This window comes from Calypte anna, chromosome 19, assembly GCF_003957555.1.
Source record: "Calypte anna isolate BGI_N300 chromosome 19, bCalAnn1_v1.p, whole genome shotgun sequence".
NCBI classification, from domain to species: domain Eukaryota; kingdom Metazoa; phylum Chordata; class Aves; order Apodiformes; family Trochilidae; genus Calypte; species Calypte anna.
In genome coordinates, this window is record NC_044264.1 from 7614836 (window position 1) to 7642120 (window position 27285).

Sequence of the window (27285 nt, forward strand, 5' to 3'; positions counted from 1 at the left end):
TAAAATAAATAATAGGGAAATGATCCACATATAAGTAGATACGTGATGTTTTTGTTCTAAAAATTGCCTTAGTGCTGCAAAGGACACTAATTGTACAACACTATATATAGAGAATTCCAGTGAAAGAGCTGCTTGTCTTTTTCTGGAGCCCAGGTTGGATCTTATTTGGGATCTGAGCTCTGCCCACTTGATGTGAACCATGATGGGGTGACAGAGCTTCTCCTTGTTGGAGCTCCACTTTATCACAGTGGAGGGGAAGAGGGGAGGGTTTACGTCTGCTGCCTGGAGACAGAGGTAAAAACACTGCTAGCGTAAACACTCCTGGCTGGGGATTTTCCAGCCGTGCCTGAGCAGTGACAAATAAAACATTCCTGCTCTCTGCTCTCACTCAGTGTGCTCTCCCTGTATGGTAGAGGACTGCAGGATGGAGCCAGCGGGTCCTGTCTTGGCCATTAGAGTATAAAAGAGAAACAACTAAAGAAATAAAACCATTCTGTCCCTCAGGGCTACCATTATCACAGCGTAATAAACTCTCGTCTGGTGCCTGTACCTGGGGAGTTGGTTGGTGCAGACCTTGCCCTGCCGAGCAGGGTTTGCAAAGCTTGCAGGGAACGGGGGTGCAGGGAGCTGCTGGAACTTTGCTTCCTGATGTAGAAAACAAAACGTTTCGTGGGTCCAGATGCAGGATCCGTTGCCCAATATACAGAGTACAGGTTAATGGCATCAGTTGGAACGAGAAGTGAGATTTAAGAGCAGAGCAAAAGGAAAACCCTCTTTCATGGGCTGCTAAAATTTGCTCAGGGCACCTCCGGGCTGGTTGGAAGCAGAAAGCATCTCCTGGACGTGGCATGATGTGCTCCCTCTTGTGGCTTCTGGCTGTAACACGGGGGGATGGTTGCTGTTGAGAAACAAACTGGGATGACGGCAATCTGATGTTGATTTAAGAAAAGTCTTCCTGAGGGTGTCTGAGCATTTCTGTGCTCTCCATGCAGGCGGCTCAGGCGTTTGGTCCAAGCCTCCCTGGCCATCCCAGGAAGTTTTAAGTCTTTTGCATCTCACAGGTGTTACAAAACCATCTTTACAGTGAAGCTTTACTCTTGAAAAGTTGATTTTCCAAAGGGCAAGAGAGAGATCCTGACTTGCATTTGTTGCTTCCCCCTCTTTCCCCCTGCATTTTAGGCAGTCAAAGCCTCTAAAGGTTCTTCAGGACTCCAGTGTTTTGGACAACCCCTGGATATTAGGTTTGGTTTCACTAATGTTCTCCAGGATATGGCAGGAGGATCACTGGAGAACATGGCTGTGCTCTGGTAGGTAATAAGTGCTGTTCTTTTGGTGTGCTGGGGAAATGCTTTTAAGACAAATATAGAATCTGTGTTCCAAGCACTGTGCAATGATTCTGTTTTAAATTTAGCATCAGAGGGACATTTAAAAATATTTCCCAGTGCCAGAAATTATGGAAATTGTAAAACCTTCAGTCCAACTTTAAGATCTCAACATCTAAAGCTTTGAACAAGCATGAGATAGTGAACATGAACTCATTAACACAGATCTAGATCTAAGAAGACCTTGATCTCTGCAGTTCAGCACTGATAATGGAGGTCATAAAGTCAAACAGATCATTTATTCACAAACCATACTTCATTTTCAATCAGACATCTGGTAGCTGCGTGACCCATGGAGTTCATGAAGGCTACGACATGGCAGGCAGATTTTATTTTATTCTTGCACTTTGTATTTGGAAGCAAATTGCAGATAAAGAGAGAATTTGAACAGCTAGATAATGCCTTTATCTAATGGAAACATAAACACTGGGTTTCATTTTGAACCTCTAGCCATATTGGTGTATTTTGGCTGCCTGTTCCTTCAGACTCTTGGGATTTTGTGTGTTCTGAACGTTCCCAGCAGAAACTGGAATTTTTCTAAATAGGCCAGCAAAGCCCAGGTGAAGCACCAGGGAAATAGTGAGCAGTATATATATAATATATATTTTTATTATTTTTAGTTTAGTTTAGATGTTTGTTTCAATTTATATGTGAGGCTGCAGATTTCTAATAAAGTTTAAGGTTATGCTTGACATCCTGTCTCCTCTCTTGCCATCCTTCAAGCTAATGCAGCTTTTCTTCACAGTCTGAGATCCAAATAACAGCTTCTGAAAAAAAATCCACAAAGCTCTGTAAAGAGGCAACTCTTTGCTACTCCACAGGAGTCTTTACCACAGTTCAGTATTTAATTGGCTGTTGATAAAGCCCAGGACAGAGGAATTAGGACATTTAGCACTGAGCAATAATGAACACTAATTACTGTAGTTGCAGTGCTGTAGGGATTTTGATGTTAATGGTACATCTATTTCCTAAGAATAATTCATGAGATTCTTGAGTGTTGGTCAGCATTGCTTAGTGCTTACATACCCAGTGTTTAATTATTAATCATTATTGAACTTCTCCAGAATCATCAGCCAATGACAGTATTTTTATATATGAATAAACTGGTGATTTTTATTTTTTGTTATTGGTGATTTTTATTTGTGAATAAAACTATTACTAAAGGAAGTAATCTTCTCATCTCTACAAAGCAGTGTGCCTATATGTGCACAGCATATGTCCATATTTATTCAAGAAAAACATTCTATCTCTGGAAAAAAAATTAATATTATTGCCCTGTGGTGATCCAGGGGTGAACACCTGGCATTTCTGTTACAAGATCTTATCCCCAGTGAAGACTCTTGGTGTTATTGCTAAGAGAGCTTCTCCTGGGAGATGAATTACAAAACACCATAAATTTAGGACTGAATTATCACCAGAAGGTCTTTTCTTTCCAGTTTCTCCTTAATCGAGGTCATGGGAATTTTGATTTTCAGCTAAGCTGTGTGTATATCTGTGAGGATATTCTGGACCTGATATCTTAGAAAAATTAGGACTGTTAAAACCTGACTTGATCTGTGTTTGCTTCCAGTTCCCTCACAAGAAGGACTGTAACAAGACTGTACTGCTCATTTAACTCTGACAAGTCAGATTCAGTGAGTCATAGCAGCTGAACTACCCAGATTCTGCATTTAGCATCCATTTAAAATGTCATCGTTGTGTGCAAGACATTTTCTTCAGATTCTCAGAGAAGATTTGCTCTTGTTTACATGACTTTCTATTCAGTTCATCCTTTCCATAACATCCTGCTCATCCACCACTCTCCCTGAGTGACTGTGGGCTTTGCTGGGCTGTTCTGGGAAATCCCAGAGGAAAGACCAAGGTTTATACAACTATAATCATCCTAAAATCCCAATTCTGGCATTTCATTTGGACATGGGATTTTGATTTAGACTGATGCACAGCACCACTGAGTTGCTCAGTTTAGGGAGCCTGAGACAGAACAGTGGGCATTGCTCCCTTGTAAAAACCAACCCTGGGGAGTCAGTAACATCAAGTGTTTAAAACCTGGCTTGATGTAAAGCAGCAATGATAAAAATGTTGCATAAAGTGTGAAGATGACTCTTTTGGAACAAGAAGGAAGCATTTTCCTCCACACCCTGAAGAATTCTGAATAATTAATTGGGCTGTGACATTCTCCTGTGTGTGAAAGCATTTGGAGGAAATAATTACCAGAGCCAGAATGCTTCAGGCCTCTGATTAAAAACCAACCCTTAGAAATTGCATCCCCCCTATCTCAGTTTTCTGTCTGCTTCTAGAAAGAATAATGCTGGGCCACACTGAACGTTTCACTAGTGAGCAGTGGTGATGCCTCGTGTGACAACCATGATCCTGAACTATCCTAAAAACCTGCTCTCCATAAGGAGGCTGCTGAGGTGAGATGATAGAAAGGCTCTTCAGCTGGCAGCAGCCTGCTGAAGCAAAACCCAGCACAGCCTCCTATTCATTTCCTACCTAAATAAATCTTGGAGTAAGGTCCAGGAAGGGAAGGAGCACTTCAGTCCTTAGGACTAGAGCCTGAACACTGGATTTATCTGATTTAAGACTCCCAAGCTTTTACTGGGCTATTTGTAAGTAATTCATTTTATGGGAGCAGACAGGCTCAATTGAATTTCCCAGTGGTTTTATTCAACATTCAGGAGCATTCTTATTGTGTTGGCAGCCATCCTCTCCTGCTCTTCACTGAATTCCTTTAACTACTCCAACCTTAGCCTGTAACTGCAGACAGGATAAGAAGACAGCTGTAAGCAGAGATTGTTATTTTCTCTTTTTCCCTGCCTCTAAATGATGCTGCTCTTGCATCCTATCTCTACAACTAAGCCAGAGCTGCTCTTCTTTCTAATTCAGCTTATGGCTGGGATGCTTTTTCTCAAAGCAAAAGAAGGTTTTCGTATTCCTGCACTTTCCTTAATGTCTGATTTCTCCAGAAGGGAACAATGAGCAGAAATTACATTGGCCATCATGTTTTAACAGTACCCTGGTGAGCTAAAGAGTATTTACACAGTAATCAATATTTTATGTCTTTCTCTTCCAGTTTGCAGCAATTTAGCCATTAGATCAAAGCAGATTCCAGAATAAGTCTGCAATCACCATTAATATCTCCAAGTAAGTATTGTTATTTTCATGGCAAAATACAATATGAACTAGAAAGGAAAAAAATCAGAATTCCTGCATGGTACTGTTTGTCAGTCACTGGTTACACAAACCCATACTTGGATCCATGTGAAAAATCTTTCCTTCCCTTATGATAATTTTAGCTTTGCTTGTACTTCATTATTTCACTAAAATATTAAGACCTTTAAGGTCCTAATTTAAGTGTAGTTATATTTAAAAGCTTGTGCTTTTTTAAATGGCAAACTGGGTTCTGGCATCCTCCTTCCTCCCCAAAGAGAACAGATGATTAAAATATATAACACAGCTCTGTTCCAAGTAAAGCTTTCACTTCAAATGATGGATTAAAACTTATGTTCAGGGAATTTTGCTTGATTAGGGACTTTCTACTCTTACCATTTACATTCCTTTCCTGTCACTTTCCTCCCATTAAAATTTATGGCCTCTGAGTAGTACCCAGCATTTTTTAAACAGAGAGCACCTTTAAAAAGGGAATGAGAACTCATCTCCAGCAGCCACCCTTCATTGCAAGCTCAGTTTAAAGCAAAGGTTTCTGTATGAATTTAATGCCCAGTTTTGTGAGGGGTAGAAGGTTTAAATTTAGTTTAATGGAAGCTATGCTGCATGTTCACAAATCTGCATTAGGAAACACTTCAAGGCAATGGCAGCTTTTAATATTTGCAGCAGTGAAGGGCCACTCCAGCACTTTGCCATGTCACCAAGGGTTGACACCACTCAGGTTCCATCCCTCTTGTCCAGCCAATATTAGCAGTTCTCAAACCATAGAAATAAAGGACCAAAGAGGCAGAGAATAATATTGTTTCATCCTTTTTTTTTTTTTTTTAAAGTATAAATGAAATTAGCAGCATTCTGACTGAAGAACATGCCCTTCCTGTCAGACATGCATTCACTGTTTTAAGAATATTGTGAAAACTATTCCTAAAACTTAATAAAGTTTTAAGAATATTAAATTAGATTGCATTACTCTAGTCAATTAGGAGAAAAAAATGATGGAGAGGATGGCTGGTAAGATTCCAATCCAATCTCCATCTTAATAATTCCAAGCACTGCAGAGTGCCAAGTGACTTTTGTGGTACTAGACAGTAAAAGTAAAGAGTCTGGAAGAGGAATAAAATTATCTCATAGTCAGGGGGGGCTGGTAGGGTCTCCAACTACTTAAGCTTGTAAGAAGTAAACTTCAATGTGTGTTCAAAGAGATGAATCTAATTAATTGGTAGCCTGCATATTTATACACAGAGAGACAGACTGCACAGACAGCAGTTCAGTTCTAATGACTCTGATGGTGCTGCCTCTTAATTACTTAATGCATCTGGGGCATTGGATGTACTCATTTTTAAGAATAATCCAATTCACTTTTCACTTAGTTTGATTTATTGCTCTCTCCAGACCAGTTTCTTGCATGTACCTAAATGCTAGCAAAGGATTTCTTGAAACAAAGAACTCCAATTTAATATAAGTATAGCATCAAACTTACCTCATTTGATCCATCTGCAAATAGGAGTAAAGAACATTCATCATCCTGTGCATTTTCTTCTGTAGATAACTGAAGAAAACTGCTTGAAAGCTACCATCAAGTTACAGATTTGGGTTCCTATCAGCATACAAGGACACAACAGTTAAAAATGGATCAGGAACACAGGTACTTTTTATTTGGTTTTTTTTTGTAACCAGCTACCTCTCCACTGATTGTTAAGAGGAGAAAACCTCACCATATTACTGCAAATCAGAGTGTTTTTAAAACCTACACCACAGAAACTGTACATATTTACATTTTGTAGCATCATTGCAGGTAAAAAATTTTGCCAAACTGAACAAAAGCTCAGTTAGAACAAAACTAAGTAAAAAGGTGGGATTTCTCCTCTCCAGACTAGACTAAGAATATTTACCTTTGGCCTCACTGCCCAGAACTGCTTTTTTTTTTCTTTATAGAAAAAAGAAATTTGTAAGGAAAAGAACATATTAAGAAAATAACTTTTAATAGCTTAAAACTAAAAAGGTACTAAAAAGGTACTACTATTTCTGAGGAATTCAGAACATTAACTGACCCTGAAGAAGTCTTTCCTCCCTTCTCATTCCCTTTCTCCTCCCTTCTCAAACATCAACTCGGATCTTCCCCCTCTTAATCACCCCTCAAGGAAAAGTACAAATAGAAACATCTTTATTTGGGTTTTTTTTCAGACATTTTTCATACTGTATTATACACACTGGTAGCCTCATAACACTTTTTCACTATGCCAGCATTCACAAAGATCATACATTAAAACAGCAAAGGAGAAAGGCAGCATCAGGAACTTAGTTCTTGGGCATGTGGCATTCCCCTGCTCACTGGAAGAGGCTGCTCTTTTCTAAAGCCTGGTGGGCAGACTCAAAAGTCAGTACTTCTTTGTGGAACTTAATGAGCTGCTGCTTTGTTTTCTTCATGGCAGGAGTCGATGCCTTTTTCTTGTAGACCATGGCTTTCAAAAGTTTATCAGCCAAGTAGTGCAGCCAGAGGACATTGCTGTGTGGGTGATAATCAGTCCAGCTGTTGGAGTTCTCTGCTTTCATTTGCCTGTAGATATCAAACTGGTAGTCCCCTGTGCCCTGGAACAGTTCTTCATCAGTGGAAAGGTCACAGAACACAGTTAACCCATCCTTCTCCAGCCGAGACAAGGTGTAATCAATGATGTTGACATGAATCCCTGCCGTGGGGATTGTGTGTGCTGCCCCATTTAACACATAACTCAGCTGCTTTACATCTGTTTTCTTCACCAGCACGTTCCCCCAGTGCAAATCCCTGTGCTCAAAGTGCAGTTCCTGCTCTGCCACAGCCAGGGAAGCAGTGACCTGGTGCAAAATGCTTTTTGCTGTTGCCACTGAACTGAAACTGTTTCTCATATTCTCCAAGTCGCTGCCTCCAAATTCAAACTCCAGGACCATGAAGAGCTGCTTGTCCCCAAAAAAATGTGGCCGGTCATTTTCTGATCCTGTTACTTTGTGGTATTTGTCCCAGGCTTCCAGGAGATACTTAGGATAGGCCCCTTGAACACAGTGCACGGAGTACAAGCTGATGAACCCAACTGTCCTGTTCAAAGACTCTTCAGATAGAAGACTGAGTTCTTTAGAAATTATTATCTCAGGCAGAATCTCCCCAAAGCTCTTCTGAGCTTCCCCATTTACTCTTTCAGTGCCTTCAATGGGAATTATTTTTAAGGCTACAGGTCCTCTCTCACTATTGATCTGGAACACCTCTCCAAACACCCCTTCTCCAATTTTCTTGCAATCTTTCATCTTATCTAAAGGAATGCATTCCTCAAAAGTGATAGGCCCCTCCTGGTGGCATTCCCCAAAAACCTTCTCTGCATCTGTAAGCATTATCTCCAGGACAGAAGAGGAATCCCTGGGAGCCAGCAGGAGCATGGAGGAAGCAGACCAAGTGCTGCACTGGGCCTTGCCAGCAGATGGGGGTGCGTGGTACCTTGAAAGCCTGGATTTCACAGAAGGGGTACAAGAGGTGCTGCTGTAGAAACTCTCTTCTGTGGTAACTTTCTTCTTCTTATGGAAGGACAAAGATGCTTGAACTCTACCCCAGGAATAGGAGCTATTGAGGAATGAACAGTCATTGTCTCTTGTATCTAGAGACATCTCCAGAGCATCCTTCTTATTTCCTTTTTTCCTCACTGGCTGTCTGAAAAGGGAGTTATTAGGCTGCTGCTGTCTCTTATTTTTGTGCTTTTTTGGACGAAGCCTTATTTGCCTCCCCCACCGACTGGCACTGAAGCCACTGATACAAGCTTTCCTACAGGTACTGCCCTCTCCAGGAATGACCTTGGTACTTCTATGTTCATTTTCCGAGATTCCTTGAAAGCCTACAGGAGATACTGGCTGCTGGCAGGTAGGTCGAGTATCTGCCTTTTTGTTGTGTTTCATGCCCATCAGCCACTCTGGCACTTCTTTAGGGTCTAAGACCACCACCGGTGAGAGCTGGCAGCACTTCTTTTGGTCTCCCTGACAATGCGAGTTTCTGTTTGTTGAACCTCCACTTAAATCATCACACGGCTCGTCAGAACCGGCCCCGTCAGAACCGGCCCCGTCACAGGGCGCAGGGTGCTGCAGCTCACCATTAACACGAGTCAGTGCTCGAGGGGCAGTGGTGACTTTCTGTGGGGTCAAGGGAGTTTGTGCCGGGCAGTGTCCCCGCACCGACGACCTCAGAACCCTGCCGGACTTTTCCATCCCGGAGCCCTCCTCGCCTCTCCCGCCCGTGCCTTTAGGGCTGGGCCGCCCACCCCTCCCGGTGTCCGGCAGAGGCTGGAGCTGCTCCGGCTCTCCCAGCGATGACTCCAGCGAGCCCAGGGCGTTGCGGGACGAAGCCGCCCGCTGCCTGCGCGGGGGGGAGTAAAGCTCCAGGCTCCCCCCCAGCCCCGAACCGCCCTCCAGGCTGGTGCTGAGCAGGAGGGAGGGCAGCTCGGCGGGCGGGGCGCGGCGGCGGGGCGGCGGCGGCCATTGGGGGGTACTGCAGAGCAGGGGCAGCCGCGCTCCGCGGAGCCGCCTCAGGGGAGGGGCGCGGGGCGGGGACGGGGAGGGCGAGGCCGGGGAGGCGGGGAGCGGCGGGCCCGGGGGCCGGTTCTCCTTCTCCGCCCCTCCGCGGCGGGGCCGTAATCGGCGAGGGCGGGAGGCGCGTTTACCCAGCGGCTGCCGGCGGCGTTTGCCGTTCGGCGGCGAGAAGTCGGGGTCGTCCGAGGGTGCGGAGAAGGTGCTGGAGCCGGTGGAAACGGTGCTGGAAGTGGAGCTGAAGAACCGCTTGCGGTCCTGAGGCGGCGAAATCCATGGCTCGGGAACAGGCAGCAGGCGGAGGTGCCCCCCGCGCCGCGAGTAGGTGCGGAGGAGGCGCGGCTGGAGCGACATCGCGGCACCGGCGGAGCCGCCCCGGGCCGGGCCCTGCCTGACAGGAACCGCGGTGCCCGCCCGCCTCCGGTTCAAACGAAATCTCGCGAGAGCGGGGCTGGGGCAAGAGAGGGCAGCGCCTGGCCACGCCCATTTTGTTTAACCACGCCCATTCGGTGTTGGCCACGCCCCCGCCTGTTTTTCCCTGAAATCGGTGAATTTCGGGAGCGCTGCGTGACCCGGGGCAGAGGCAGGGGCAGGCGGGCAGGCGGGCAGGCACTGAGGATACTGCCGTGCCAGGGGTGCTGCTGCTTTCTGACCCTGCAGAGCAAGGCGGGGTCTGACCCGTTGCAGGGTGTCCAGGAGGCACTCGGCACTTGGAGGAGGCTTGTGGGGGGTTTCTTCCTTCCATCAAAAACTGCTCCTTAGGGAATGACCCTTCCAGCACCGCAAGCTTTCTGTGTCTGTCAGGAGTTACACCCAGAACTATTCACACAAGGCACAGCTTGGTGGCAGCACAGCACAGGGTGTGTGACCCCGAGTAAGGGTTTGCGGTGGGAAGGGGTTTTTTTTTCGGAATAGACTGAAAAGCGAGCGGTGCCTTGTTTCTTTTATTTCTTTACGCGTGGTTCTTAAAAAGCAGAACTTTCCCCCTCGAAAATTCACCGTCAGAGAAGTTGATCTGGGCCTGAAAGAAGAGAATCATAAAGTATCCGAGCATCATGAGGGCAGCTTGGTCCTGGGGGAAAGAACAAACGTGAGATCCAGATGTTTTTGCTGAACCAGGTTTAAACCCTGGACCTTTAAAAGCAAACATCTGTTCTGCCATTGAATTTAGTGCTCAGGTTCTGACCGTAGGATAAAAACAAAGGGAGGGTGTTTGGTGGGGCTCTTGCTGTGACCTTCAGCAGGATGAGAGAAGTGCAGAGCTCTCATGCTGACATCCAGCTCCAGCAGCAGCTGCAGCTTTTCTTCTGACTTCTTGGATTTCTTTTCTCTTCCCCCTTGGCTGGACCTGGAGTTTCTTGGAGCTGCATACACAGAGGCAGTCACTCCAAATCTGCATACAGGTGTCAGGGGCTGAGGAAATGAGACTTTCTAGGTGAGAGGAAGGAGTTGTAAGGAGAGTTTTCTCAGGGCTAAATGAACCCATCATCCTCAGCCAATCTTGTTATTCTCCCTCTTTCTCTTTTTTTTTTTCTAGTTTCTTCTCTGAATTAAGTATCCCTCATTACATGAGTCCCTCTAGTCCTTTCTGGCTCTCAAGGGGGTCAGGTCTTGTAGTTGCTGTTTTTCTTTTTAGATGCTTTTTCTTAAATGCATTACAGGGTTCTGTGAGTTGTAATTTCCTATGAGTGCCATCTGACCATTTAATTCTTTGCAATTGCTGCAGTAGGTGCCAGGCACATTTGCAGTAATTGGATGGCACTTAGGGATCAGTCAAGACTCCCAAGACTCACAATCATCCAAACCACAGCTGGGTTTTTGTGCTCTATCCATGGAAGCCTTGCTGTGCCTGCTTCTAAATTTAATTGCAATCTGCATTTTTAATAAAATCCCTTCTGCCAAAGCCTTGTCAACACTGCTGGCCTTGAAGTGTGGCCCTGACTTCAGTGCACTCTGCACAGTGATGCCATCCCCACGAAGGACAGATTTGTAGAGGACTCAGTCACTAAACATCTGACCCCAGGGAGGTTGTTTGGGGTCCAGGTGTCATGGGCAGAGAAGCTGCTGCAGATGTCCCAGAGCCCTCTGAGCTGGTGGGGTTGTTCATAAACTTTGTGCATCACACAAAGACATCAGAATGTCTGCAACCACAGCTTCTTGGTGACAGAGGGTCCCTCTGCTCTTGAGTAGGAAATACCAGACTAGCATGGATTTGGTCCTAAATTCTTTTCCATTCAGGTCTGTTGTCCCAGCACCACTCCTGGAACTGGAGGGATTTGTTACTCTGCCTTTGTCTTACTCTGCTGGGGAGAGATGAGTCTCAGTCTCAGTGCTGCTGGAAGCACCAGCACCAGGTGCTGGTTTTCTGCTGGTGCTGGTCCCCCAGCCCCTGGTTTAACTCTGAGTTTTGTCTTGGCTCCCTCACTCCACATTGGGATGTCCTGTTAGGTGAGCTTGGCCTGATAGATTTTGTCAATTTTTGTGTGTGAAGGTGGGTGGTGACTGACAAGAACTGAGGTCTCTTTTTAGTTGTAATTGTAGCTTTTTAATTGCATCCCTGAAGGGGAGGATGGGATGCGTTTGTGGAGCTATTTTCATCAGGGCTGATACCAGCTGCTTGTGTCTTTCTTGTGTGCCAGGAAGGTTCCTGAGCCTTGGGCTGTAATTCCCTCAGTCTGCTGAGAAGCTGACAAGTTCATGCAGTGACCGTGGTGGCCTCAACCCAGCCTTTCCAACCATTATCATGGGGATGAAGGTTTCTCCTCAGCACCTGTGGCAAGGTAAACTCTGACAGAGCCATCAAGCCAGGACCAGTTTCCAGGTCAGGAATTGTAGAAGGCATTGGCAGAGAAATAAAAAAGTGATCTGTCAGACGTATTCAAGAGCATGGTTTCCCCTTTAAGTCAGTGGTTAATGTGAATACACATTTTATTAAACCCATTCAGCTCTCAGGCATGATTTAACATTCCCCAAAGATGCCTTTATTGGCTGACTTCAGGAGATGAAAACATTGCAGTACAGGACTGCATAGTGCTGCTGTTCCAGCCCTCATTGCACTCATTCTCCTAATGATGTTTTATCTGCATTTTTATTTAATTTCTGTTGTCTGACCCAGTGCCAGCTCTCTCACAGAACAGAGCATGATGGATTAGTGTCATAAGATGTGCATGTGTGGTATTTTTCAGATACTCCTGTGGATAACAGGCTTTCCACAGATTCCCTTTCTGAGCAAAAAATAAAAATCTGAATGTTTTTCTTATAACTCTTGAAAGAAAGATTTCCATTGTGGGTGGGTGTACAGGGGTGTTAGAAGGACAAATATCAAGGCTGATTTTTGTCAGCTTATCATTAACAAGTAGCAACCTAATTCTTATTCACACTGTAAAGTGACTGAGGATTCAAAGAAGCTGAACAGAGCATTTTTCACTGCAGGCTGCACACTTTTTTGTCCTTGCATGCAAACCCATCATCTTCAGAAAGCAGCTTCTGGTTGGTGTTGCTGGATTCCAGGTGCATGTGGTGTGATTTGAGAGCAGCTTCCTATCCCAACCTGTTCAACTCTTCCCCTCACTGTTTGGGTTTTTTTAGATGTCCACCTACAAGTATGAGAAAAAAACACTAATGGAAAGAGCTGACCACTGCCCTTTCCACTGCTCATTTCCTTGCCAAGATTGTTTATCTCCTATTTACATCCTCTGCTCCTTGTCTCCTTTCTATTTCAGTAGCTGCTCTGGCGCCGATTGCTGAGGGATGATGCATCTGCATTGCTTGGGCATTTGCTGCAGGAGCATTCCCAGTGCTTCAGAAACATCTCAGCATCTCCTGAGTCACAGTCCTGTGTCTGGCAGGCAGTGCTTCCTGTTGCTCTGACAGCACTGGGCTCTTTTGGGTACAATTTAAAGATATTATTGGGCTGATCTTGAAATGCTTCTCTCCTGCAATGCCACAGAGGTGACCTCGCTGTGCTTCAAATGTCAGTGTCAGGTCTCAAGTTTAATTGTCACAGTTCCTTTATGTGGCATTTATGGCTTTGTCACTGGGCTGGCTTCAGCTCTGGGGCAGCTTCACACCAAAGATCTGCTAACGGGGGGAGGGAAATGTGTCTGAGGAGCAGTCTGGGCAGCCAGGGACATGTACCCTGTGACTGCTTGTGAGTAACAAGAAAGCAATTACTGAGAGCAGTGTGAGGAGTTACCCAGAGGTGTAATATGTCAGGAGTAAACAAAAGGAGTGGGAGAAAAGAGTTTTGATACCAGAGGAGAAATCCTCCCTGTGAGAATTTCTACTCTGAGCAAATAGCTCCTCATGGGAAAGGAGCAAAACTGGTTTTTTTTCCATGGAAAATTCAAAATGTTGGACTCAAGAAGGGAGATATCTTGTAGAAAAGCTCCAGCCTCAGTCCCTTGAGAAAGACTAAGAGAAACTACTGCTTTTTTGGCTTTAACTGATAGTGATCAGATTTATTTACACCCTGCTCCTCCCTTTCCTCCCCCCTGGAATGAAACTGCTCATGTTTTAACAACCCACAGGTACTCTGGGAAACACACCAGTAATGCTGGTTGCAGGCAAGAAAAAAAAAAAAAAAAGCTGTGAAAGCTGGGTGATAAGAACAGTATTTGTACCAGCATGCCAGGAATAGTGGTGTCAGCAGAAATCTGGCCTGTGCTGAGCAATATCCAGAGAAGTCTGAGGTATGTTTGATACAAATTGAGACTTTTTATTCAAAAACAACTTTGCAAATGTGCTTCTACTCGCTGGCTCTGACAAGGAAAGTGTCAGTTTTGCATCCCCTTTATTTTTCATGGCCAAACCTGGTTGACATCTGCAGGTCACACCTGTAACAGGAACACTTCTCACTCTAAGGAACATTTTTTCTGACCTGTGTAGATCTTTTCTCACATTAATTGACCTGGAAAATAATTACCAAAAGCTCACAGCAGCCCTGTGTCTGTGCCACTAAGTAAAACCAGGCCAGGAGGCACCACACTGCTTAACCGTGGTCTGATGTTAACCTGTGCAGTCACCCAGACAGGTGAGGAAGATGGGGAGGTCTTTAAACACCTCTTTGTTTAATGTGTGGTTTAAGACTTTTTATTTGTGCTTCAGGCTTTCACCAAGAGGATCTTTAAGCTTGGAACTAGTGAGAGTCTGGTCTGTGGGCATCTGGTAAGGAGGGGTGGACAAGGAATGGCCAAGGACCATTTGAGAAAGAGGGAAACCATGAGTAGCAACTTCTTGAGTGAGAAACAGAGCTCCAGGAGAGGCTTGAGGAGCAGCAGCTTGGTCTGTGAGGTAAACTGGGGTTACCCATCTGGGGAGTAGGAGAGGGGAACAAAACCAACCCTGAGGCTGAAAGGTGGCTGCAAAGTTTAGAAGCAGAATGCAGTGACCTGGGGAGTGGGATGGGAGCATCAGCTTCCTGTCACCCCAGGAGTCCTAGAAAGAGCCACTCCTGCAGAATCCATCACCCACTGTGGGGTAGGAGCTGGGGAGCCCAGCAGCCACTGGGTGAAAAAGAGGCCATTTCTGTTCTAGTTTTGCAGTTGCTGGAGAAAGATTTCCTTTGCTCTGCAGAAAGGAACTCTAGGGGATGGCTGTGGATGAGAGACAAGAGGAGGTCTTTTGAGGACAGTGTTTTGTTCATTATTGCACTGTTTGTGGTTTTCTTGTGATTTGGAGCAACCTTGTCATGTATCCATTAAAAATCTGATCTTTGTCTTTCAGTCTGATAGGGAAGTTAAGGAGGATGAAGGATAAAATTTTCATACAGCCTGAGGCCTTGAGAATGATTCTGCTTGGGAAGGGAGCTGCACAGGGAAGAGCTGGGTGTGCTGGAGCAGTCACCCTGCTCTCCTGACCCGTGTTCCAGCATGGATCATGGTGTCCCAAGAGCCTTCCCAGCCCTGACAAAGCCCTGGGAGCTAACTGGGTGCTCAGGTGTGAGCTAATTGGGTGCTCAAGTTTGAGCTAATTGGGGGCTCATGCCTGAGTGCCTTAAAGCCTGCATTTCATTCCTGATCCAACACCTCCTGGTTCTGGCAGGCTCTCCAATAGATTCTGCCCAAGAGCAGTCCCACCCCAGAAGAACCCCTGGGAGACATTTCCCATGTGCTCAGGTAGGGGATCCCCCACAAAGGGCACACTCCAGTTTGGATCCCAGCTTGCTGCTGGACCTTCTCCTGCTGAGGTAAGTTTGCTCTTTTAGCCAGGCTGCTAATTTTCCAGGCTTCATTAATTTTCCACCTCAGGGCTCGTTCTGTGCCCTCCTTACCCAGGAGACAGTGTCCACCCTTTTTGCTTCAAGTAATGATTATTTTTTCCTGTAGCAGCTCCATCTCAGTGAGGGTTAAACTGTTCCTCTCCCTGGTGTTTCACCAGGAGCTGTGTTCTGCAGGGCTATGTGCCTGGCTCAGCATTTGCTGTGCATTTTAATGAGATGTGAGGGCAACTGATTCCTTAACCACATGCAGAATTTATTTATTCATTTCTGAAATTGCTGAGTTGCACTGGTTTGGTTTTTTGGGGGGGTTGGGTTGGGCATTTTTTGTTTGTTTTTTGAGGGTTGTTTTTGTTGGTTTTTTTGGTTTGGTTTGGTTTGGTTTGGTTTAGGGTTTTTTTGTGGTGGGAAGATGTAGTTAGCCAGGCAGGAATTTTGGGTGGCTGGTAAGGACCCAAAGGACTCACTGCTCATGCAAATGCTTAAGAAATTAAAAAATATGGAGCCAGGTGCTTTGCCATCATGTAAAAGCTGCAGGAAGGCTGTAACACCTAACTGAGACCAGAACTCTGCCACCTCGGATGCTGTAATGTGCCTTCATCCTATGGCATGTGTACATTGAAACATTTTGAGACTCAGGAGGGCAGGGAATGGAACCTGGGAGCAGAACTGAGGTGCAGGGGCTTCCCCAGAGGATGAATTCCCTGGTGAGCAGCTGAGGAAGGAGCTGGTGTTGGTGCAGCTGCAGGTTACCAACCCCAGAGCTGCTGCTGCTGAGCAGCTGACAGGAGGGAGGAGATCAGCCCGGGCTCTGAAGGGGTTGGTGTGTCAGGTTTCCACGCAGAGCACGTGTGGATAATGTGAGCAGCAAACGCTGCTGCCCTCTCCGGCTGGTGCAGGGCGAGCGGGGAGCATGGGGCAGGTGGCTTGGAAGGGTTTATTTCTGTCCCTTTTTGATTATAAAACGGAGAAATACGTCATTGCCAAGAACAAGAAGGTGGGGATTCTCTATCGAGTGGTGCAGCTCTCCATCCTGGCATACCTGGTGGGGTAAGGAGCACCCTGCATGTCACCTTCTGCCGCGGCTGCCGGGTTGTGATGGGGGTGAGTGGAGGATGCTCTGCATGCAGCCACAGCTTGCTCTGCCTTTTGGTTTTGATGCAGATAGTTATGCTTGGTTAGACAGCTGGGGTGTGTAATATCTGGTAGATTTCTATGTGTTTTTTCACCTGCTGGGGATCGCTGGATTCAGCTTTACCTTCCAGCTTAACAGAGTTAAAAATAGACCACAAAGCACTATGGCTTTGTGCTGCATTATTTATGTCTTTCTGAATTTAGGGGAATGGTGCCAAGCTGTAACACCTGACTCATTAGAAACAATAGCATTTTATGGTCCTGGTTGCTGAGCCATGACAGCCTCGGGTCTAAATAGGAGGGAACCAAGCAGAAAGTGGCAGATTTCTGCCGGTATGGGCTGCAGCAGCCAGGATTTGGGAGGGTGAGGCAGTGTGAATGTCAGCTGCCTCGTATTTAGTTCAGAGCAGGGCGAGTTGGCATGGAGATAGCTGGAGCACCTCTCAGAAAAGGCACAGTTCTGCAAGAATGTGGCCACACTGACATGTAACAGACACAGCATCTTGAAGCTTCCAGGCTCAGACCTGGAATTATCCAGCCTGTGTGATACCTGTGCCATTGCTTCCTGAGTTTCTGTGGCTTTGCGGAACGGGATTTAGAAGTCTTTACCCTCGCTGTGCTCCTGAGTCCTTTCACCCTTCTCACACCTCATGTCTTCACTGATTAAATTTAGCAGAGTCGTTTTTATGCCCCGGGTTTATTTATAGAGAGGTGCACAGTCCCAGAGCCTGCTGGAGTTAGCAGGGCACAGAGGGAGTCTCAGCACTCAGGCATGTATCAGCTGCTAAGGGAGGAATCCTGCAGATAACGTTGCCCGGGACACATCCTCCATCCAAGAGGACCATGACCAGTGCCTGGGAGTGCTCACAGACTCTGGGCCATACAGGCTATTTTCTTCCCTCTGTATCTATTACCTTTGTACACCCTGGGAAGGCACTGATGGTGCTTGCAGGGGCTCCTCTGTGGCTGGGGGGTGTTGCAGAGGTGGTTGGTGTCAGTCTGATGTCCAATTGCCTGATTACATCCCCAGTCCTGTTCAGGGGGCTCAGGTTTTGGGATCATTAAACCCTTCTGAATAATTTCTTGCATGCAGCTGCCATTTCCTCCCCGATTCACTGAGGAAAATGTATGGGTCTGCTCTGAGCCCTCCTGGGAACAGAAGAACAGTGTTGTTGGGAAAAGAGGAAACTTCACAGGGATGAGGGATGTTGTTGTTCAGGTTTGTCACAAGCAGCAGGGGAAAGGCAGCCTGTGTCAGTGCTGCTCAGCCTGAGATGGCTTCTCCCCCGTTCTGTGTGCAGTGCTGCAAACCCAGAGAGGTTTGCATCAGTGATGTGGAGCTCTTGCTGCTTTCAAAGAGAGGAAATGAGCAAAACCTTTCCCTGGATCACTTGGTGAGGAAGCAGCAGTTCCAGGTGTGCTGGTGAGAAGCCTGAATCCCAGCACAGGGTCCATGGTGCAGTCAGGTTTTTAACCATTGCACTGGCTTACAAAACATCCTTTATTCAGCAATGTTCCCTACAGCTTTCTCTTAGTGATGTGCAGCTCACCTGCAGGAGTTGCATCTCCCCAGCCATCATCTGTTTCTGGACTGGCAGCCTGATAGCAGTATTTGTGAAACCAGCCACCCTCTTCACTGCAACTTGTAAAAGTTTATTTTACTTTTCATCTTGAGAAAGTCAGGACACTGCCCTGCCCTCTTCCTGTTGAGGTTGCTGAGTGTAGAATAAGGACATGGAAGGTTTGGATTTTTACCCCATGTCCAATTGTCAGACTTTTCCCTGCATGTGAGGTCTTGGTCTTGATGCTTTTTCATGCAGCTCATGTCAAAGAGTTTATACTAAATTTGTAGGAGTAGTTGCAGAGAGTTGGGTGTCAGTAGCATGTTCTGATGTGCCCTTGAATGGTGTTTGTCCTGGGTCTTGATCTTCTCTGTCCAACTTGCTCCCTGACCCCACTTGCTGATGCTGCTGCTTGCTGTGTCTTCACCACAGGTGGGTGTTTATTGTCAAGAAAGGCTATCAGGACACAGACACATCCCTCCAGAGCTCTGTCATCACCAAGCTGAAGGGGGTGGCCTTCACCAACACCTCGGAGCTGGGGGAAAGGCTGTGGGATGTTGCAGACTACGTCATCCCTCCCCAGGTTGGCATCATCCCACTGCTATCCCCTCTGCTGCTCACCTAGAAAACCATCTGCTGGTGGAAAGGCTGAATGTATCCAGGTCTTTGGTATGATCAGCAGGAGGTGGGCTACAACAAAGCAATGTTCTGCCTTCTCTTAGGTCTTTCCAGCAGCCTTGTCCCTCTCACAAAGGTCTGTGGTACTTGGCAAGCAGAACTTTGCAAGCAGGAGTCCTGTGGACATCAGCAGGGCTGCTCAGCTGAGCAGGGTGTCTGCTTGCCTCTGTTCCTGGGCATGCATGGGGCAGCCCAGAGTGGTGGGAGAGGGAAAGGAAATGTGATGAAAGTTGCTTGAAATGTGTCTGGCCAAACCTGCCTTGCTGCTTCATTGGCTTGGAGCAAGTGGGATGCACAGCTGGTGCTCAAGGGGAAAAGGTGGCAGCAGATGTGACCTGGCACCAGGTTGAAAGTTGTCCAGCAGTGCTTGCCAGCAGCTGTTTGTGCTTTCCTGCTCCTGTCCAGAGAGAGGGAAGTGTAACTGCTCTGCAGAGAACTGAGTCCTCCTTGTAACAGACACTTGAAGAGTAAAAGAGGTTTTCTAACTCTTCTTGACTTATTTTGCTTATTCTAGGGTGAAAATGTCTTCTTTGTCATGACAAATCTGATTGTGACCCCAAACCAGAGGCAAGCCACGTGTCCTGAGGTAGGAAGAACTGAGCCCCTTGGCCCCCAGACCCCCACAAAACCTGGGGTAGGAACTGACAGAGGACACCTGGGGACAATGGAGACAGGAAGGATGAAAGGCATTCAAATAGTTTTTCTCTGTAGTGTCACATCTTAGTGGAATCGAGTGGTTACTGCAAACCTGGGACATTCAGGTGTCTTAATTTCCAGAGGCACTGATCATGTAGAGTCTTGCTGACTTCAGTTGAAGGTGTTGGACCTTTTGCCCCACTGGAGATGAGACCAGAACAGTCATCAGTCAGGCTCAGAAAAGGCCACGGGAAAACAAATTGGAGGTGATTAAGTCCAGCTACAGGTAGAGGAAACTTTCTTAGAGCCCCATCCCAGGAAAGGCTGAACATCCAGGCTTTTGTTACCTTCAGGGCATGGGACATCTTTCAGACCTTTAATCTCAAAATGTGGAGATGTGGTTCAGAACGGGCTGGGGCTTAGGGGGGGAAGGACACTGGCTGTCCAGGGGGTGTTGTTTCCAGGTAGCAGGGATTCATTTTCCAGGACTCAGGCAGAGGGAGAGCCCAGGCTGAGAGCAGGGGCTGCTTGTCCAGGACACGGCTGTCCTCTAGTGGCTGCAGGAGCTCAGAGAAGGGTGACTGAGGAGCTTAGGTCAAAGGCAGGGTTATCTCTTGAGATATTTGTGGCTTCTTGCTCGGTTTTGGTGAGTGCTGTCAGGGTTTTTCCACAGCCTGTCCCTCTCCAGACTGAGCAGAACCCTAAAGCAGGACAGCATAGCTGAGCTGGGGTGTTGCTGGTGCTTCCTTTGCACATGACCTGCAGTCACCACTTCAGCTGGAGGTTTTCAGTCTTCACCATCCTACAGAGGGTTCACCTCACATCAGCAGCACTTTCTTACCCCTCTGAGTCTTGTGTTCTGTCACAGGTCTCAGCCCTGTCCCTTTCCACTTTGCAGAGTTCCAGCATCCCTGATGCACTGTGTTACCAGGACCAGGACTGCCCAGCAGGAGAAGCAGTGGTGGCTGGCAATGGTAAGGGAAGGCTCCTTCCTCCTGCAGTGTTTCTGGTCCCTTCAGTCTGGTTACAACCCCAGAGATTTCTCATGACAGGGAGAGTGGCAAGGATTTTTCTCTACTATCTTTTATTAATATTGCTGCCTTACCTACAGCTCTCTGCTGGCTGGGCCAGAGCTCCCTGAGCTGCTCAGAGAAGGGAGAAGAGAGTGGCTGTCTGTCCCAGCTGAGAGGCCCTTTGGGGTGGCAGTGAAAAGCATCTGAGTTCTGTGTGTCCTGTGTGCAAGGAGAAGAGGTGGCTGCACTGTGTGACCTTTTCTGTGCTGTCTGTGCTGCAGGGGTTAGGACTGGTCGTTGTGTCAAAGACAGGGACAGCATCAGAGGGACTTGTGAGATCCTGGCCTGGTGCCCAGTGGAGAAAAGATCCAAGCCCAAGTACGTGCCCATCCTGTGCCATTTCCAAGCTTGATGTGCTTGGCTTGTGTTCTGTTTTGGGTGGTGTCTGGATCCCTTCTGCTCAGACACTTGTTTGAATGTTGGCTGTCCCAGTGCAGGAGGGAGCTCTGCATGGCCCCCAGCAGGACTGTCCCTCTGCTCCCCCTGCTCAGCTCTCCCAGGGCTGTTCCCAGCTCTCAGTCCTTCCCCTCCACCTGCATGTTCCTCACTAACTCCTTGCTGGCAGTGTGGGGAAATGGGCTCAGCTGGCACAGCACTGTGGGCAGAAATGTAGCTGCTGCTAAAAGAGCAATTCCAGTTTAAACCTCATGAGCTGGGTATGGACACAACACCTGACAAACCCCTCTCTTCCAGGAAACCACTTCTTGCCAATGCAGAGAACTTCACTGTTTACATCAAGAACTCAGTTCGTTTCCCCAAGTTTAAGTTCTCCAAGTAAGTGCAGGTGCTCTGAGATCCCTCTGCCCTCTCCATCCCAGAGCCAATAACCCTGGTTTGCTCCTCTGTCCTTCTCCAGTCTGGGGATTTGTGTGGGGAGGCAGATATTCCCTCTTCTAAAGTGCAGGGGGAGGTCTTTGGCTTCAGGCTGTGCAGGAACAAGGAGTTAATGAGGGCTTGGAGCTTCTCAGAGTAGCTGGAATAAGTTGTCCCTCACCAGATGATTTCTGTGATGGTTTCTACAGTGTGGGAGGCACCAGGCCTCCTAAGGGGTCTGTCCACCAGCCAGTGCATAGTCAGGTTCCTGAGATGCTTCTGCTCCCAGATATTCCTTCTCTTCCATGAAAAATGAAGGTGCCTGGACGAAGCTGGGAAAATGCAGATTTAAAATACTTGTTTGCTTTTGCTGCTGTAGCTCTGGCTCCAATATGAATGAAAACCAGCAGTGCAGATGGGAGTGTGTTCTGTTATTCTGTAGGCTCAGGCAGACATTTACAGCATTTTTATTCTCATTTTTCCCTTGAGAAAAATTAAGTGGCCTTTGAGCAGCCCAACAACTGGTTCTGTGTGAGTCCTTCCTTGGGCCCAGCTTCAGGTGGGCTGGTCCCAGCCTGGCCTGTCCATCTATTTAGTGTGAGCAGACTGCTTCCCCTGGCCCAGCAGTCAGGAGGCTCAGGGGGTGGTGAGGCTGATGGTGAGGTGGCTTTTCTGCTGTGCACAAGAGGTGTTGGAGAAGTCTCTGATCTTTGCAGTCTTGGTTGCACGGGCTGTGTAGGGAAGCAGAGATGTGGACAAGGTGGTTTTCCCTCTTCCCTGCCTGCAGGGTGAATGTGCTGCCAACTGACAACAAGTCCTACCTGAAGAGCTGCCGCTACAGCACGGAGCATCCCTACTGCCCCATCTTTGTCCTGGGGAACATCGTCCGGTGGGCTGGGAGTGACTTCCAGGAGATGGCCCTAGAGGTAGGAGTGTCCCCTGGGCTTGTGCAGCTTACCAGCCTGCTGGGTGGCCATGGGGGTTTGCCTCCTTGCCTGGCTTCTGCACTTGTAAACCTGATCCCTGCATAAAATCCCCTTCTCCACTGAAGTACAATACAGCTGCTTAAATTAATGGAATCAGTGTCCTGGGATGAGAAGCCTCTTCCTCGGATACCAGCAGAGGGAAAGCTCCAGCTGTGTGTGGAGTAGTGAGATTTATATTGTAAGCATGAACTTAGCCCATCCAGAAACCCCTGTGCTCCTGTCTGTGACCAGAACTGCAGCTGTTCTTGTCCCTGGGGAAAACTTGCCCAAGGATCTGATAAATTTGAAGACACTTTAATTGAACTGAGCTGAAACAACTCACACTGTCTCTCTCTTTCATTAAGGGTGGTGTGATAGGAATTCAGATTGAATGGAACTGTGATCTTGATAAAGCCCCTTCTGAATGTAATCCTCACTATTCTTTTAGCCGGCTGGATAACAAGTTTGTAGAAAAGACCATTTCTTCTGGGTACAACTTCAGGTAAGAGGAGAACACTGCAGTACCACCATGGGGCTGAGCTGGTTTGACCCACAGGTGCTGGAGGTTGGCAGTGAGGTGGCACCAGGCACCCCCAGGGCCCTGCCCCAGCCAAACACACTGCTCTGTGGAGGAAGGAGGGAGGGAATCATCCTCATGGCCAGCTAAAACTGGTTTTGGTTTGGGGACAGATCTGTCTAAAGAGATACTTTAATATCTCTCGTGGAGGGGGGGCAGATGATGGAGTTAAAGTCAGTATTGTTGTATTCCAGGTTTGCCAAATATTACCAGGATGCTGAGGGGGTCGACTACCGGACGCTGATTAAAGCGTATGGGATCCGCTTTGATGTGATGGTGAATGGCAAGGTGAGGCTCCAGGCCAGGAGATGGCTGAGCCTGGAGAGAAAAAGAGATGGGAGACATCTCCCAGGGGAAGGCAGCTCTGGAATGAGAACGGCCTCTCTGGCTTGTTGTAGGGAGAGGCTCTTGCCAACTCTACATAAGAAAGGAGGTGACCTGGAGTGCAGGTGGCTCTGCACATTTCTACCTAAAACCAGGCTCCTGTAAAATCCAACAGAAGTAAATGTGTCCCAGAGATTTGCTCTCCATGGACTGCAGGAACAAGAAGCCTAACCCAGGGATGATGCAATCTCAGAAGTGCAGCCATGGCCAGTTGGGTCTGAGACACACAGACCTTTGGCCTCCAAGATTGTTCACTGTAAATTCTCTAAGGTTGTGCCTGCTGGTTGCTAACAAAACACACCCACAGGAACCAGCAGCTCCCCCTGTGTAAACCACATCCTTAAGTTTGTTTCTTGGGTTTTTCTTCACCTTTTTTTTTCTTTTAGGCAGGGAAATTTAACATCATTCCCACCATTATCAATGTTGGTTCGGGACTTGCTCTGATGGGAGCGGTGAGTTTATTTTCTTTAAGTACCATATTGGGACCCAGATCCCTCATTTAGCTGTCAGGAGGAGAAAATGGGACAGTTTTTCTGTCTTCTCCAGTAGAGTTTTAGCTACTCTGCCAGCTCAGTCAGGTGTGTGCTTGTGCCCTGTCTTAAAGGCATTTGTTACTGTACCTTTGTAGTCTAAATACCCCTAAGACTGCATGAAGGAAAATACAGCTTCTGCAGGTTAGTCTTTAATGTTCACTGCTAAATGGATCAGAACACTCCCTCTTCTACTGCAAAAGTAAAACACAAGTTGTTTCTCTTTGCAGGGAGCTTTCTTTTGTGACCTGGTGCTGCTGTATCTGATTAAAAAGAGTAACTTTTATCGAGGAAAAAAGTACGAGGAAGTAAAGTAAGTGGGCTTGGCTTTTGTGTTTAAATGTGATGGCTTTGTTGTTATGACTAATGGGAGATACAGGAATGCAGTAAACATTAATGGCAAGCAAAGGCCAATTCCAGGAAATTATATTCCTCCAAATGAGTTCAGCCAAGTTCCTCCCTCCCTAATTCATTGCCACAGAGAGCTGGGGAGCAGAGGCAGCTGCTGCGTCACCGCTGGGCTATAAATGGCTGCACTGGCTGTCCACAGTGACTGGATGGAACTGGGGCAGCTCCAAGTGCTCCAAAACCTCCTCAAGCTGTGAACTGGGTTTTTTTCTGTACGGTGGTGGCTTTTGGTGACAGGCCTGGCTGGGAACCTCTTGCCCTTTGCTTGTTTTCTCAGGTCAAGTTCCAGGAAATCGTTATCTAGCCCCACACTGAACGGGAATCAGAGCCCTGACCAGCTGGGTGGGCTCTAGGCCCAGTGCTGGGTCTGCCAACTGGACTCCTGCTCCAAGAAAACCACCCAGGTGTGAAACCACACCCAGACTGAGAGGTGGAGATACCCCAGATCAGATCTATTGTCTATTACCAGGATTTCCAGAGGAAAACAAGTCCTTTAAAGAACACCCTTCTTCCCCTGAGATGTTCTCTGGTATCCTGAGCTCGCAGCAGCGTGTCACCACCATGGATTTAGAAAAGGGTTTTATTTATAACAGGAACAAGAAGGCACCAAATGAATGGGTTTTTTTCTACCTACTGTTAGATAGATCTGTCCCTGTGCCAGTAGCCAGTGTTACCCTGTGGCTGTGCTTTGCTTCCCTGTGCCAAAGAGCCAGGAGTTGGACCAGCACCAGCACCCTGAGGAGGGCTGAGCCTGGGATTCCTCCTGTCTCCTGCCCCACAGCTCTGGTTTGTGTCACCAAGCAGCAGGACTGCTTGTGTCAGCAAGTGCAATGAAATGCAGCACCTCAGCAGCTCTGGGAGCCTGGGGAAAAGGGACAGTTGTCCTGCAAGGACAGGAAGGTGTCAGCACAGGGGCAGTTACTGCCAGGTGTGCATTAGGGCTGGGAATGGTGCTTCTCCAGGAAAGCCCTTCCAGCAGGTGCAGCAAGGAGCTCTGTGTGCCTGAGGAAGAGCAGGAGAAGGTCCTGGTGCAGCTGGGAATCACCTGCCACCCACCACCTCCACGTGTGGTTGGCCAGGAGAACCAAAATTGCAGAGTACAGGTAACCAGCCAGAGGAGGGGGATGAAGCAGGGACAGAGGGTTCTGTGGTTGGTAGTGAGGAGTTTGTGTGCTGGAAAGCCTGATGGGACTGGTGATGGGTTTGGGTTCTCCCTCCTTAGTTCAGGTTTGATGTGGTCAGGATTGTCCTTTCTGCATCACTCACCAAGTGCTGGGGTGGGGAGAGGCCTGGGTGGGGGTGTTACTGCTGCTGCCATTTGGGGCTGCCCTGAACTGCAGTGCAGGGAGTGCTGCAGGGTGGAACCAGCTCTGCCAGGTTCTTCCCAACACACCAAGGGGAGGGATGTGTGGAAGACAAATATTCCAACACTCCAGTAACTTCCAAGAACTACTGGGGCTGCCTTTGTTTCTCGGGGAAGAAATGTCTCATTTCAGCCCATTTTGTGACTTTATGCTGACGTGGGGTGCAGCTCATCTCAGCAAAGTGCTTATGGAGGATCAGTGCTTGCAGTCTGTGCTTGCTGGAGCTGAGGAGGGGAATGAATATTCCTGCCCCACTTACAGCTTCCACACTCTGGCTCTCTGCAAACTGCTCAGTGGTCTCTAAATGCTGCCTGGGGGAGTCATCATGGCACAGATTGTTTCTGTGCACCCTTGGAATACCAAGATGTGAAGGGCTCCAGCTTGCTCTGTGCTGTTAGGAGGGGTGCACAGAGCTGCTGGGATTGGGTGCTCAGCTGCTTCCACTTCTGTAGGGTGGGAAATCTCTGGGGTCTTTGAGTCTGAACCAAACCTCACCTCTGTCAGCAGGGACAAACTCTGAATCCAGGCACTGACAGCAAACCCCACCTAGCCCAGCCCACTCTCTCTGCTTCTGTTCAGATGCAAGTAGTTAAGTCACAAATGTAGGTAGAAAATAGGATTAAACAGCAGACTTAAAATAATTTAGGACAAGCTGTGTGCTTCTGATGCTTTAACTGCAACCAAAGTCTCCTCTCTTCGTGCCAGAATTTTGACCTTGACAAAACAATACCCTCCTTAGATGACCAAAGCTATTTCCTGAATTTAACTCTTCAGGCCCCCAAAAGTCCCTTCTTTATACTCTGTTTAACACAATCCCCACAGCTGTTGATAAAACAGAACCAGATTCCTTCTCAGAAGTTTTGTTTCTCTGAGTTTGCTTTTTTTTTTTTTCCTTGTATTTAATGTACAGCAATAAAATTTGTCACTTTAGGGAAATGCTGAGACTCTTCTGTACAGCCTGTTCTTTGGGTGCCACCCCCACCACCTTTTCTGTGGGATTTGTGCTTATGCTCTGCAGCCAGTGAAGACTTCAGGAAGTGTCTGACTAGTGCAGGACTAGAACACCCCTGTGAAGGGGCAGCCAGTGCCAGCTGTTTCCCAAGGGCAGGAATCTCTCAAAGTCCATGCTGCTGTGGGAGTTCAAACCCCAAACATCCTTTGTCTCCAGAAGGAAATGCAGCTGAGGTAATGTTTAGAGTCTCTAACCCACTTTTTGTGTAATTCTGCATTTGCCCAAAGTTCCTTTCTCTAAAATATTTTTAAGTACAGAAAACTGTGTTGTTAAAAACTCTGTACTGCATAAAAAGGAAGTCTCTTGCAGTGCTGTGGTGCCACAAAGAGCAGTGCTGTTAGCTAGATGGAGCAGGTTGTGTTCTACAAGAGAATACAGGACAAACAAAGAGCTCCCTCACTTATGTTCAGTTTAAATTCTGTGAGCACTGCCTGCACAAGCAGCTCTGGACAGATGTTACCTGTGTGCTGGGTGATTGAATTTTCCTTCCCTGGCAGAGATGTGGAGCCACAGCAGCTGTTCCAGTACAGAAGATGCCACCAACCTCACAGGGGTGCTGAGCACACACTGAGCTGGTTGTCCAGTTCCATGCTGTCCATGAACTGGACACAACCAAACTAAAAAGGAGCAGAGGGTTTGGCAAATGAGTTAATTATTGAGTTTCTGCAAAAATGTCATTTATTGATAGGATGTACATAGAGCAGTCATGGAAGGTAACGTTTGCACTAGTGACTTGGTTACATTTCTGTACCAAACCTTTAATATAAAATTAATTACATGCTACTGTGCAGTCTTGCCTTGTGTCAGTGGGATACTTCCTCAGGGTGCTGTGTTATACACATTGCT

General features: G+C 47.3%; 2 protein-coding genes across 3 annotated transcripts; one reads left to right on the plus strand and one right to left on the minus strand.

Annotated features, from left to right (window-relative positions):
* Positions 1–6875: 6875 nt before the first annotated feature.
* Positions 6876–9487, minus strand: HASPIN (histone H3 associated protein kinase). Its single transcript, XM_008495177.2, has one exon. The coding sequence runs from the start codon at positions 9438–9440 to the stop codon at positions 6876–6878; it is 2565 nt and encodes an 854-aa protein (XP_008493399.2). The 5' UTR covers positions 9441–9487.
* Positions 9488–16063: 6576 nt separating this feature from the next.
* On the plus strand, positions 16064–26357 carry P2RX5 (purinergic receptor P2X 5). 2 transcript variants are annotated; one of them, XM_030462548.1, is made up of 12 exons: positions 16064–16353; positions 18432–18582; positions 19192–19263; positions 20212–20287; positions 20608–20704; positions 21080–21160; positions 21987–22125; positions 22530–22666; positions 22936–23029; positions 23512–23577; positions 23886–23968; positions 24341–26357. In XM_030462548.1, the coding sequence occupies exons 1-12, from the start codon at positions 16217–16219 to the stop codon at positions 24414–24416; spliced, it is 1209 nt and encodes a 402-aa protein (XP_030318408.1). In that variant the 5' UTR covers positions 16064–16216; the 3' UTR covers positions 24417–26357. The 2 variants fall into 2 exon arrangements, with proteins under 2 accessions (XP_030318408.1, XP_030318407.1); XM_030462547.1 differs by having other exon boundaries at positions 16126–16353; positions 19192–19311.
* Positions 26358–27285: the final 928 nt, after the last annotated feature.

Coding starts and splice junctions, on each gene's coding strand:
- P2RX5 (XM_030462547.1), top strand. CDS start 16,217: ATGGGGCAGGTGGCTTGGAAGGGTTTATTTCTGTCCCTTTTTGATTAT. Junction 20,288..20,607: donor AGCAGTGGTGGCTGGCAATG/GTAAGGGAAGGC, acceptor TCTGTGCTGCAG/GGGTTAGGACTGGTCGTTGT. Junction 23,030..23,511: donor ATGTGATGGTGAATGGCAAG/GTGAGGCTCCAG, acceptor TTTTTCTTTTAG/GCAGGGAAATTTAACATCAT.
- HASPIN (XM_008495177.2), bottom strand. CDS start 9,440: ATGTCGCTCCAGCCGCGCCTCCTCCGCACCTACTCGCGGCGCGGGGGG.